Genomic DNA, 14220 nt, shown 5'->3' with positions numbered 1-14220 from the left:
GTGCATCAGTGCTACTAAGCAACATAACAAATCTATGCAGATATCATTTATTCTATTTTGATTCCAGTATATTTTTTTTCCAACATATCCTTTGCTTAATCCCCAACCTACTCATCCAAAACACAATACAAGCTATGCTTAGTTTTCTATTATTACTTAGAAGTAAAAAAATTTGTTCTTTAATATTTTGGCTTCAAGAAAAGACAGCTTGTGAATCCAGTGGCAATCTCCATTAAGAATTTTTTTAGTTTCCAGAGTCCTATCACTTAAAGTCTTCCACAGATTAAGCCAAATCTATGGTTAAAATTCAAAATACAAAAGATATGAATTATGTTTTTATAAAAATGTAAAAAGCTAGTCAAAATTACATGTTTAGATATTTAATCTCTGAACAATGGAGTATAGCAGCAGGGAACTTAAATATTATAACTATCAACAATAAATACAAGAAATTAATGCAAAGATTGCAATAGAAGGATTCTTGAGTACAATGAGAATATAAAGAGACATTCTAATTTGTACAAAAACCATCCCAACTCTGTATACAATCTCTTCTATAAATACAACCAGATAAGATGAAATGCTTATTTGCAAATAATAGTTATTAAAAAGTGTGCTTTATTGGGGTTTTCATTCGTTCTCTTGGCAGGTGTAGTTTGCAGGAAGTCTGTAAGGATAAATTTCCAAAATTAGATATTTTAATTTCTCCATAAGTTATATTTTAAATACAAGTAACAACAGATGCAGAACACACTTGATTTCCACAGGAATAACAAATGCATTAGCAGTTACCAGGTGTGTACCAATAAGGTGAATTGTTTAACAAACCAAGTTTACCTATAGTGGAGCATGAAATTGGCTGTGCATTGCTATTGCCTGTTGAAGTTTCTCCTCTTTGGCTCGTCTGCAGTGGCAGAGCTATGAAACAAGACATACAAGACTGAATTAAAAGCAGTTTTTTATAACGCATACTGCAGTTTCTCTTTAATGATTTAGCTCTTTTACAGGCTCTTTAAAGAAAGAAAACCCTGCCTAACCTACCTCCCTTCCAAGCTTTGGGCTGAACAATGGTCTATACAGATAACACTATTCTATCCAAAATTGTTTATAAGAGGATTCTTTCCAATCTGAGATTGTTACAATGTTACAAAATGCATTTATTGGGCACCTTTAAAGAAAGGTACACTACTTGGTGAGTTACTTTTGTCACAGCATGAACAAGAATGGTGATTTTTGAAACCCAGTTACTTATTTGATGATAGCCATCAACAAAATTTGTTTAAGAAGTTTAATAAATTAAACATTAAGGTTGTTTAATGCAACATGTCAGTTTATGTCGACCTTCCAAATATGAAATTTACCATGTGGCTATCTTCCCCAATATCTATACAAGATACAGAAGAAATTGGCACAAAAATTTCTGCAACAGCACATGAATATGGTCTAATGCAGAAGACCTTTGCACTCCCATCTTAGATTTATGTGCCTTTGAAATGCAATTATAGTCTAAATAAACTGAAGCCATTTAAGGATTTTTTCCTCCTTCTGTCAAAGCTCACTAAAGCACTGTTCTGTATCACACGACTGCTCAAACTCTTAAAAAAAGAAGCCCTAAATTTATTCACTGTGTGTTGTACATGTCTTGGTTAGAAGTACTTGTATATTACATACCGTTCTCTTTTCCATGAAACTACTAAGAAAGTCATCTATCTCTGTTTTGCCTTCCAAGAAGTCTTCTGCAATAGTATCAGACTCCTCTTCAGCTTCATGAGCAGCTACTTTAAGTCTGGCCTGCAGAGCACTTGGACTGCAACTCTAAGAAAATAAAACGTCCAATGTAATATTAACCTGTCTGTTAAAACTCATATTTTCAAAAAGATAATGACTATATAAATATGGAATATGTGGACAGAGCACTATTATTACATAAAAGCCTAAGTAACCAGATGAAGTTCCATCTCCAAGTTACAGAGATGGAACTCTAGCTTGTTAAACTAGAAAGGTTCCAATGTGAGGAAAGTGTTGCTAGTTCAGGTCTTGATACACAATCATTCACACAAATGAATAAAGTTTTTCAACTTTTACCCTACAGTGTAGAAAGCATCCAGCTTGGAAATCTGACAAGTTCTCAAGTGCATGATTTCTGAGTAGAACTAACATTTCAAGTGTCTTCAATAAATAGGGTCTACTTTTGAAAATCAGTTGTGAACCTGAGAAGTATAGAAAGGTAAAAAGGAAAAAAAGAACTTACTGTTCAGCTTTTAAATACCCTTGAAATGATCGTGGAGAAGACAGGAAAGCAAAAAGCACCTACTCAAGAAGTAGACAGACTGCTAATCTAAATCAGTATACTCATTTTTCTGTTCTTAAAAACCTCAAACCTTACTTCTGTTTATTGCATACAATTTCATTATTTTTTCTCAAATATATCTGGGCAGGTAAACAGGACATGATTCACATCCTGTAGGAGTCTGAAGAGAGCCAGAACTGCAAAATTAAGGCATTTATAGATTTTAGATGCTTGGCCTAACCTTCATCTACCCTATGAAAAATCTTTTACTTATGTACTTTAAAATCTTAACGTAATCAAAAATTTCCTGTTAAATTGATCTTGTACAAAATACAGAGAGTTTGCTCTAATAAAAGAGGACTAAAATTCACTCAATACAAGTAAAAATACTTGTTTGGAAATTTGAAGGAAAGAGAGCAGGAGATACCTGTGCACAGCAAACATCACTACATGAAGATATAGCATATAGGGAAAAAAGCAGAAAAATTCAACTGCTACTCCTCAACTCTCAGCCTCCTATCCATCATCAAATTGAATCAGCAAATCTAATTTAGAGAGAAGAAAAGGGAGTACAGCAGTGCAATGTTATGTCCTGTTCTTAAGTGGTTTCTTGCAAAAATAGGTGGTTTATCCACGTCAACTACCTCTACCCATTTTAAGGTCAAAGGAGGCATTAGGAGTCAGAGTCTTCTGATTTTCAAGTGAGGAAATCTCTAATATTTAGACCACCTATGAAATCATTTGGTTTGCCATCATGCAACTTTTTGGTTGTTTTTTTTTTTTTTTTTTTTTTTTTTTTTTTTTTTTTTTTTTTTAATTTGTTTTCTTATTTTGGGGGCATTCAGAAATTCAGGTCCTATACATGCTAAACTGATGGACTGTTGCATTCTCAGGTGGCAAGTCTTGCAAAATAAGAAGATTTTAGTACAGAAAGTGGTTTATCAGAAGTTATATCTTCTAATGAATACCCTGGTAAACATACCAAGAAATTATTCTCCTCCTCCAATACTTTCTGAATTAATAACTTCTGCCCTGTTTACACTGTAAAACATGCAAGGTTTGACAGCACATAGAGCATATTGCCTGAAGTAAGCATGCCTAGTGAATTGCAGAATTTAAGTTCCTGAAGTTATTGAGCACTTTCATCTGGCACAGTTTTACAAACTCATTATGTTAAATGAGTACCATTAATTGAACAAGCCTTCTTTAAAAATTATAAATTATTCTGTTCTTAAAACTGGTTTGGACTGGGATTGTACTAAACAGTTCTAGATGTACATTACTCTTTTCTTCCAACTCCTTTGCTCCTATTGTAGCAGTAAAAAATAAAAACCCAATGAGAAAAGCCATTATTTTGCTTTTAACTTTTTGGTACATCATTCAATTTTTTTCATATTTGACGAAATACTTAATCTACTTCATATTAAATGAGAGTTTAACCAAAAGAATATTCTTAATGGATAAAGATACAAATCAAAATTTCAGATTTATTGAAGTATTCTTTAAGGATGTCATGCAGGAATTATACCTCACTAAGTTCATGCTGTCTTTGCATCTTTTTTTCAAAGGCTGCTTTCATTTGCGTGAGTTGCTCATACTGGAAGGAAGAAGAAAAGGAACATTATCACCTTGAAAAAATTCCAGATATTACCACTCATATTTCTGAAGATTATTTTATTGTTAACTTACTTTATCCAACACTGTCTGTCTTTTTGCTTCAAGACTAGGCTCCAGCAACAGGTTTTTTTCTGAAAAATAAAATCACCATTACTACTTTTTTTTAAAGGATTTAGTTCACAGAACAAAGCCACACATGTTAACATTTTGACAGCTTACTTGCCAGCTCTTCAATGCTTTTCACTAACTCATCTCTGTCGGTAATGACTTGCTTCAGCTGTGGAAGTGTCACAAACTGTTCCAGTAACACCTCCTCTTGCTCATTCATACTGGTCAGCTGTGATATACTGTACTCAAACAGAAAGAAAGTACATTTAAATCTGAAAACACCACATGTAAAGTAGTTCACTTCTTCCAGAATTTGAGGCATTTTTTGGGACTTTACAAATACATGACACTTGAGTACAACTTATTTTTCCCCTTTCTACTGGATTGTGGGTTCTACTATATGCAACAGTGAATTTAAAAAGCAGCATGTTAAAAAACATCTTCCATTTCAAGCCTTACTTCCCATAATGCTACTACAGTGGGTTGACTATGTTGAGCTACCAGATGCCCACTCAGCTGCTCTCTCAGTTCCCCTCCTCAACAGGCTATGGAGGAAAATCTCAGGGTTTGAGATAAAAACAGTGAAGTCACTTACCAGTTACAATCACACACAAAAACGCACTCAGAAAAATTTAATTGAATTTACTGTCAATTACAGTAAGAGTTGGACGGTAAGCAAGAAAGGCAAAAACTAAAACACTGCTCCATTTTTCCTCAGGCTCCACCTCATTCCTTCATGCCCAACACTACCTCTCCCTGTCTCCCTCTCCTTGGGGCAAAGGGGGAACTGCAAGTGTAGCAGTCAGTCCCTAACAGTTCATCTCTGCTTCTCCTTCCTTCTCACACTTCACCCCTGCTCCACAGACTGCAATCAGTTCCTGGCATGAGTATCCAGTCTGGGTAATACCTGGCTGCAGCTTCCTTCAGGGCATATCCAACATTGGGTCCTTCCTGGACTGCAGTGTGGGTAACTGCTCCAGCACAGTCCTCTCAGCTACAGGTACATTTTAAAAATACCCATACTACTGCAATCTTTTCCAAAACTTCCATGGGCTGTGGAAAAGTAACTGCTCTGGTACGTGGAGCACCTCCTTCTCACCCTTCTTCCCTGACCTTGGTGTTTGCAGGATTATCACATTTTTCCATTCCTCCCCTCAATCCTCACTACCTCTGCTCTTTCTAAAATGTTTTCAGAGGCAGTGCCTGCTTCACTAATGGACTCAGGAGTCCTGCAGTGGGTCTGCTGCCAAACCAGCTGTGCCTGGCACAGGGGCAGCTCCTGACCCTGTCTCACAAAGGCCACTCAAAAAGCCCCCTTTACCAAAACCATGCCACCTATACAGAACAGAACTATTCAGAACAGCTGCAATACCACTGTCATTCAATTAAACAACCAACAGAAGAATCATGGAATTTTGATCCAGCCTTCTTGAAAGGACCAGGCTTGATTAGAATGTTTTAACAAATTACACTTCCCTTTCCCCTTACATAATTTGCTGTTATGTAATAAGGACGCTGCCAGAACTTAAAAACTAAGTCAGCTAAACTAAACGGGTTCTTTGGAAAGTGTCAAAGGAAAAGAAAAAGCCACCCCAGTTGAAACAACAGTTTTCAATTGCTTAACTATGACACCACCAGAAAGATGTGAGATCTGAAGGAGTTTATAGTGAATTTGTAACCTATTCCACCCCACATAACTGATCTAGGAAACTGTCTCATTAGATCTGAGCAAGCTGCTGGGAGCAATAACTAATACAGCTTGTTTGACTAATGACAAACAGATGAAAATATTTGTGTAGTATGTGTATAAAGTATTTAGATGCAGCAGTGATTTGCACTGGGACAGCAGACACATTTACCTCCTGGATTTGTCTAAGCCAGCCTCCCCTGAACATGCTGAGCTGCTCACAAAGCAGTTCCCCATTTACCATGCACTACAGTTCTTTGGCATTTAGGAGAATGTAATTTTTGAACCAGCCTCAAGCTACTCCATTTCCTCCTTCAAAAGTTATGCTTATGGAATTACTAGAAATTAAGTCCCTTGTAAGGCCTCAGAAAAAAGCAAAACCCTGATAATAAGAAACAGTAAAAATAAATACTTCTTTTCCTGGTGTTGAATCAAGTACTGCTCCTGCTGACCAAACTGTAAAGAAGCAGCACATTTGAATATAAAGCAGGTTTATTTTCTGACTACAATACTTTGGTATGTGGCAGTTCCCCTAATTATAATTTCTACAAAACCCTTTCAGTGATGTGTACAGCCTTCTGACAAAAATCAGATACAGGCCAGTAGCACAGTACAGTGCCTTTCAGTAACTATGGAAGTTCAGCTACCCTCTGGAAATTTACCTTAGTTCTGAGAGCTCTGGAAAGGTATCAGGAATATCAGGCATCTTGTATGTAAATCCATTCTGGCCAACCTGAATCAAAATTTAGAAATGCTTAGTAGATTTCTCAAGTGCAGTTTCTTGGTATTTAACCTGATTAATTGAGAACTGAAAATGAATATTTTCCAGCAACAAGAGAAGCACGAAAAGCAGTAAGAAGCAGTAGTATCTGAACAGAAAACAACTCAACCAATGCAACAAAATGCTTGAAGATGTTTGGGGTAACATGTCATAAAAGATGAGTCAGTTTTGGAGGAAAATAATTCTGTTTTGCCACGTCCTTCATTTGAAAGCAGCTGAATGACAGAGAAAATACACCGGAATAGTAAAACTCACAGAAGTGAGAACAGAGAAGGAGATTGACACTTTGATCTCTTTCATGTGGTTTTTAGAGCTATAATCTCTCAGAAAACAAATGTTTTAGACAAGGAAAAAACAGCTGTAGAAAATTTAAATTGCATAAAGTTACAAAAGTGCCTTCCAAGCCTAAGAAAACGTGTTTCCATAGACATGATTTGATTCAAGACTAAACATTTAGATACAAAGTTTTATTAAAAATAAAATGTCTTCCAGAGTTCATCAGCAACAGGGAGTTTAAGTATAAACATACAAGATAAAACGCTTCACATAAAGACTTGAGATTGCACACTGCCCTCACCTTATAGGTTCTGAGCAGGAAAGCAAGTAAGAGAAAATATCTTCTGTGGTTGGAGATACAGCTACAGCTGCCCTATGGGGGAGTGCAGCTCCAAAACAAAACCCCTATCATCAAAGGCCATTAACATAACACCAGTTTCATTGAAACTCAGACAAACTTGTTGCTCTGATTTCAAGTTCTAAAAAATTCATCAAAGCCAGAATGACACTTTTACTTCCCTAGCACCAGCAAAACAATGAAGTTCACTCACTCAAGTGCTTCCTTGAGTTTTACAGCAATGCCCTGTGTGCCTCTAAGGGAACTTACACCCAGTGTCTGCCAGCCTAAAGAGCAAAACTCAGCACACCGACCTGCAGCACCGCCTCTGCTGTGGGGACGGGCAGCGGCAGATCAGCAATCAAGCCATAGGAGGGAGCAGCAGGCTTGTCCGTAGTGTAGCTTGAAGAAACTGATTCAGAAATGGGCATGGGTGCCATTGTTCTGTTTGTTTCTTGAGGTGGATATGGAGGGAGAAATGGAAACCCCTGAGGAGCAAAAGGAGGCATTCCAGCTGGTTTGTTGTAAAGGCTAAAAACAAACAAAACCACAACCATGAGCAACCAACTGCTTACAGCACATCTCTTGTCATTTGAATTATAATTACGAGACCACACATAAGACATAAGAATGAATTTTCAAGTGACCATAAACTTTGTATTTTCTGTTCTCAGTTGCTTCCAATGTAATAACACTTTCTAATACTGCAATATAGTCTAGAACTCCATTAATCTACATTCTTGTAGAACAGCCAAATATACACTTACACTCTTAATTATCAGAAAGCTATTTCTCAAAAATTTATGACAGCATAATTTTAAATTGTTTCCATCCTAAAGTTGCGAGAAAAACATCTGTGTCATACATTAGTTCTTATGTATGGTACAGCATTTAATAGCTTGGGCAACACACAAGTAATTACTTCTAAATAACAGGAATGATTTTTTTTTTAAATTCACAACTGGAGCCACACCTAAACTTAATATCACCGTCAGCCATGAGAACCACAGTTGTGGTTCACACACAATCTGAATTTAACACAATTCTTTAAATCACCCAATTTCTGCTGCACATGGTGCAAAAGGAACTGTCCTAAGCCTGGGAGATTATGAACAGAATATGAAAAAACACAACTGCTCAGATAATGAAATACAGCAAATTCCAGATTTCATCTGGTAATGTAAAAATTTATTTTTCAAGAAAATGGATATAAAGTTACATCAGGCATGTTGATTCAGTAACTCCAATGAAATCTAGTGTCTCTTCTAAAAACAATCAGGTCATCTACATGAAATTGTGCAAAGACAGGGAATCTAATTCTTCCAGTATATCCATTACATATTCCTGTCTCTGCCCTCCTTATAATTGGTTTAGTAGCTTTTTGAAAAACTAATAGACATTTATGATGTTTTGATAACTTACTATGGAAATGACGTTGAGCTAGGAGCTAGAACCGGAGGATTCTTCCAAAACTCATCCAGTAAACTCTGAATAATTTTTCCAAGATCTGAATGCATTGTAAACTGGGAAAAACACAAAACAAAATCCAAAGAAGAAGAAGAAAAATTATGTCTGGAATCCAAGTGTTCCAAAATGTGCTGAACTTGATTGTTTATTATACTCACATGACAGTGCTGAAAAGCTATTTCAGACATACTAGCTAATCCAAACTATATATACATAAACTCCAAATAAAGTGATAAAGCAACAGAGTTGAACAGAAACTAAAAGTCTTTTGTATATTCCATTATCAGTGGAGAGTCAATGAAGTACCACATTACTATTGAACAAGCAAAAATCCCTACTTCAGTTACCAAGCTACATTTGTGCAAAGAACAGAAGAGGAAAAAAAAAAAAATCTGAGGACAAAGGCACTAACTACATTCCAAAAGAGTCAGAACCTCCATCCACTCAAGAAAAAATAGGACAATCTTGTTGACAAAAAGACCAGCATATTAAAATCCTGAATATTGGAGCTAAAACCTTGACGCCATTCTAATAGGATTAGGCTAGAAAGAACTATGTTACAAAACTGTCTTAAAGCATCCCTCTCCTTTATTTGGAATACACTGGAACGTAATTGGAAGAGCTGTGCAATTAACAATAACCAAAAAAATGTGATAGTAATTTTCTAAGCCTTCATAACTTAAAATACTTTTAGATACACGGAATACTCAAGTCAGAAATGGTATCAGTAAAAGAGTAACTAGAACAACTACTGAACACTTCTGAATTTGTTTTCAGGCCCTGAAATACAGTTTGAAAAAGATTAGGATCTATACTAATCTTTTTTACCAGGAGTATTAACAATAATCTAGTGTGAGATGTATTAAATGCTATTAACAGTAGATCTGTGTGAAGCTACAAGTGATACATACGTTACTTATTAATGGACCGGTCACATATACCCCCTGCTTGTCCATTAAATGATGTCTCACAGGTGGGAAAACACTGATGACTGGCTTTTCCTGAGGAAACTGAGGTGGAAGCAAACTGCAAATACAAGAATAATTATTACTACAGTGACACCTCATGATAAAGTTTGCATAAGAAGGCTTCTTATGAAAAAAAAAAGTACTATTAATTACATAAACATACTTTTCTATGAGAACTGTTATGGACAGGTGCACAACGAATTAAGCATACAAAAGGATTATTCAGTTACAAAATTTGAAGTCCAACAGATTGGAACACCAGACTTCCACAAAACTGAAGAGAGCATTTACTGGGCAAAATTGTAAGTATAACAAAGGAGCAATTATCACAGAATATTCTGAGTTGGAAAGGACCCACAAAGATCACTGAGTCCAGCTCTTAAGTGCATGGCCCATACAGGCACTGAACCTGCAGCCTTGGTGCTATTAGCACATGGTCTGACAAACTAATAGCCAACAAAAAAGCCAGAGCATAACAAGAACATTTTCAAATACAGATGCTATTGCTACAAATACAATGCAGTGTAGCCTGTAAGAGTATCAGGCCAACTCTGCAGGGCCAAGCAATATAAAACTTGTGAACAGAATACTATCAACATTTGCCAGAGCAAAGTGTGCCCCCAAAGTAAATTTACAGGAAATATTACAATAAATCACTTGAGTTACAGAACCTTCACCAGGGTAAGAGTATGGAGTTACAGCAGACTAAGAAATTACCAATCAAGTTTATCTTCAGTGGCAGGGAATCAAAGTTATCAGAAATCTTCAAGCATTTTCCCCTAGTTACCTTCAACTAAAATCACATAGCTACCTTAGGAACTGAGAACAGTAAAATATGATTTTGCTCTCAGCTGAACATCTATATCTTGTACAGAGCCAATTCTACCCGGATCAGTATAACCATTAATATAAATCCAGGTTATGGCTCCTGAAATTAATTATGAGCTGGAGCAGCTTATATTCTATTACCACTTTTGTTTTTTTTTAAGAATAATTTTAATTTTCAAGATGTGCATAGACGCAGCCCACTCTACTTACATGTTAATGTTAATTGTCAAGTTGTTTACAGTGAATGGCAATCGATATTCCACATCTTTCTGTATTTCTGCAATGCTGTCAAAGAAAAAATTGTTAGCATCCATTGCATGGTCAATATAACAGCTAAAAGTCTAAAAGAAACAAGCATGACCTCAGATATTTGTATTCAGTTTAGTTTTGAAAAGCTGTAAGAACAAAATTGAAAATGCTGGAGTATGCAAATAGTCTTCAGCATTCTATATTGAATATTAAGATTAAAGCAAAAAAAATAGTGGATTTAACATTTAAACCTCATACATGGTCACAAGCAAATGAGCTATAGTAGGAGAAATCACACTATTCATGCTTCTGACAATAATCTCAACTTATCTTTCTCCCATTACTGGCTTAATTTAAGACAACACATCAGTGTTATTTTAATATACTGAATTTTATCTGATTAAACATTTACTTCACCAAGGCATTATATCAGGTTCACATTGCTCTGCAACACTGCCTTCAGATCAATATGCAGAATGTTTATTAGACTAGGCATTCTCCCTTAATAGATTAGCCTAATATTTAACAGTAGTTTTTACTATGTGCACCAAGCTCACTTGCACAAGCTTTCAAGAATTATCTGGAGTAGAGTTGCATTCAACAATGTAAAGCTCCAGTGAGACTCAAGATCCAGGCCCTCCTGAAAGCACTGGATGAGCCTTACAAAATCTAGTAAGGTCAAATCCAAATTTGTTTTTCCTGCAACAGGTAAATTACAGAGGGAAAAATCTTGAAATGAGCTACATTATTAGGAAGTTGATTTCAATACTCAAAGCATTCTACAATTTCCATGCACAGCAAGATTGTTTTGAAAGAGAGCATCCCAGAGAATGTGGAGGAGGTGAAGCTCAGAAGCAGAATTTCTAGGCAATAAGAACATATCTAAGCTGAGAGTAAAAGACAGAAGGGCAGAAAACAAACTTCCTGTTATAATGAATCAAAACAAATCATAAAAGCAGACTGATTGCTCTTCCATGTATTTTTCCTGCTTGCACCTGGTTAATAACACTCTTTGTAACCTCCCCTTATACAGGAGAGGGAACACAGCCTCAGTGGCAAATAATGCCAGCCAGGTGTTCCCAGAAATCATCTTTTGATCCAACTTCAGAAATGCTCCTCCATCCACTGCCAGGTACACTCCATACAGGTCCTTTCTCAAGAAACCCAGAACACACTACCTGCAAATGTGTGTGAAGAGTAGCATTGGGAGCGTTTTGTGTCCTTCCAAGGCACTACTGGGGCATAGAATTTAAGGATTCAAAATGAAGTCTAAAAGCTTGGGGAACAAATGGGAGTAAGACACTAACTCAGCTATGAATCTTGCTTTCTGCAGCCTGATCTTATTCCTCTCATAGACAACTCAGTATTTACTCTTTCCTGGTGAAATCACACGCTGTTTGAAGAAAATATCAAATATCTTCAGCACAGGAGAATTCAAGTCAAGGGTTCTGCTGTGTTACACCACACACCACTATCTGCAACTTCTCATCCTTAACTGAAGGATTCTTCCTGGAATCTCACTCACATTCCTGCCCTGTAGTCATCTGTCACACTTTTCATTAGCCTGCCGCAAAATCCTTTTGAGAAGGGTATATAATTACACTCCACTCATGTGGATACTGGGGAGGAAGATGAGGACAGAGAGTGAGGAACAAGAAAGCCAGAATCTCATTGAATGTCCAGTTATAACCCTGCTTAGGAAAAACTTTGAACTAATAACCTTAGTTGTTGCTTCCCCAAGTGGGAATGAGCACACTGAAAAAATGATACATTCTTAGCTTTGTCCAGAACAACAGCAAATGTAAAAATCTCTTTTTTAAATGCAAAGGTTTTATTTCAAGCTCATAACCTGAGAGGGATTGTGTATAGGAAAGCTATCTGCTTTACTGAAATTAATATCACACATACCTGAGCTTTTATGACCTAAGACGACACAAACCAAACTTGACTAACTTAGTTAACTACAGCATACCAAGAATTTTGAGCATTTTGGTGAAGAGCAACAACAGTACTCATAAAGGAATAACATTTGGGCAGCTACCATGTCCCTACCCCTCAGCAGCAAACCAGTTCAGCAAGCTGACTGACAAAAACTGATCCCTTTTTTGGGGACTTAATTCAGGATGAGCTCATCTCGCTGCCAGATTTTTAAAAAGTGGATATAAACAAAAGGCCAAGCCTAACAAAAACTTTTAAGTTAACTAAGCTCCTATATGCCCACAAGAACAGCTCCTAGGGAAGTGAACTGTGCCCAAAATATCTGTGAAATTAGCTCTGAACAGACTTACACTTATTCAAGCAACAATACTTAGAATACCATCATATCTATGTTCCCTATGTGATAATTAAAAAAATTAGGAATGGAAACTATCTGCAGTTATTAAACTTTGAAATGCATTTAGTATCTCTTCCACTTCTAGTGTCAGGATGATGTGACAGGAAGCATTCCCTGTCCTTTTTCTGAATTGTTCTGGAGGCAGCTACCATTTCAGTTCTACAGAAATCCTAGGAAGTTGTATGTCAGTAGAATGCTTACTTCACTGAAACTATAACTTCAAATGTATGGAATGTGGACTCCTTTTAAAATGTAAGGAGTTTCAAACGACTGGCTGCTCCTTAAAAAGTAGTTTTGTTTAGATGGTGAGAAGAGGCCAGTTTTTAGCAGGTAGCACTGAACACCAGGAAAGTGTAAAGTCAGTAGGGCTGCTATGCCACTGTGCCACTGCTGGCAGGCCACTGCGCCACACAACTCCTTGGTGCTCTACGTTTTAGTCTCAACTTTTAATCAACTACCCTATTACAAGCAGCTTCCAGACAGGTTTTATCGCAAGACGTGGTGGCGTCACTCCGAAGACATTACACCTCATGAGCAGGCTTTCCGGGCCACGGCAAGTGAACCCGGGCACGCCGACCTGCGCCCGATCACCCGGCCGGGCCCCACCGAAGCCAGCGGGGACGCCTCCCCGACAGCCAGCCGGACTTTCAGTTTCCGAATTCCTGCTCCCAGCCCGCCGGGGTCCCACATCGCATTGTCCTCCGGCGGGGAGGCCGCGGCACCGCCCGGCGGGACCCTTCGGCCCCGGGACAGCGCGGAGCTGGGCCGGCCCGGGCTGCGGCGCCGCTGGCTCGGGGGCCCTGTTTACCCACACGGCCGCGAGGACCCAGCCAGGCCTCGCGGGGAGGGGACGGGGCGCAGCCGGGCTCCCGTGTCCGCGCATAGAGAGACACGACACGCTACCGACACGCTACCGACAGGCCACCGACGCCGCGCGCCCCGCTGCGGCCCCGGGACGGGCGACACGCCGCGGCCCTCCCGCCCCCGCGCCCGCCGCGGCCACTCACGAGGCGTGCGCGGCGCGCAGGGACTCGACCTGGCGCTGCCGCTGCTGCTGGAGGCCGGTGCGCGCGGGCGGCGCGGCGGAGGCGGGGGCGGCGCCGCCCTTGGCGAGCGGGAACAGCCAGTTCATCGCGCGCGCGGCGGCACCGGAGGGGCGCGAGCGCACCCGCGGCACCGCGCGCACCTCACCGTGCGCCCGCGCGCGCCTGCGCGCGACGGCGATCCCGCCGCCCCTGCCCCGCCCCGGAGCCGCCGCCGCCGGGGCGCGTCAACTC

At 38.9% G+C, this 14220-nt stretch overlaps 1 protein-coding gene across 1 annotated transcript; it reads right to left on the bottom strand.

Moving 5' to 3' along the window:
* Positions 1 to 365: 365 nt before the first annotated feature.
* Positions 366 to 14162, bottom strand: VPS37A (VPS37A subunit of ESCRT-I). The gene is made up of 12 exons (XM_064710462.1): positions 13951 to 14162; positions 10570 to 10644; positions 9475 to 9589; positions 8519 to 8619; positions 7411 to 7627; positions 6365 to 6435; positions 4127 to 4254; positions 3980 to 4038; positions 3819 to 3887; positions 1672 to 1815; positions 838 to 918; positions 366 to 667 (listed from the first exon to the last, which is right to left on the bottom strand). The coding sequence occupies exons 1-11, from the start codon at positions 14073 to 14075 to the stop codon at positions 838 to 840; spliced, it is 1185 nt and encodes a 394-aa protein (XP_064566532.1). The 5' UTR covers positions 14076 to 14162; the 3' UTR covers positions 366 to 667.
* Between the last annotated feature and the right edge of the window lie 58 nt (positions 14163 to 14220).

Source organism: Zonotrichia leucophrys, chromosome 4 (assembly GCF_028769735.1).
Source record: "Zonotrichia leucophrys gambelii isolate GWCS_2022_RI chromosome 4, RI_Zleu_2.0, whole genome shotgun sequence".
NCBI lineage: Eukaryota > Metazoa > Chordata > Aves > Passeriformes > Passerellidae > Zonotrichia > Zonotrichia leucophrys.
Note: the sequence above shows the minus strand (reverse complement) of the source record. Positions and strands in the feature narration are given on the sequence as shown.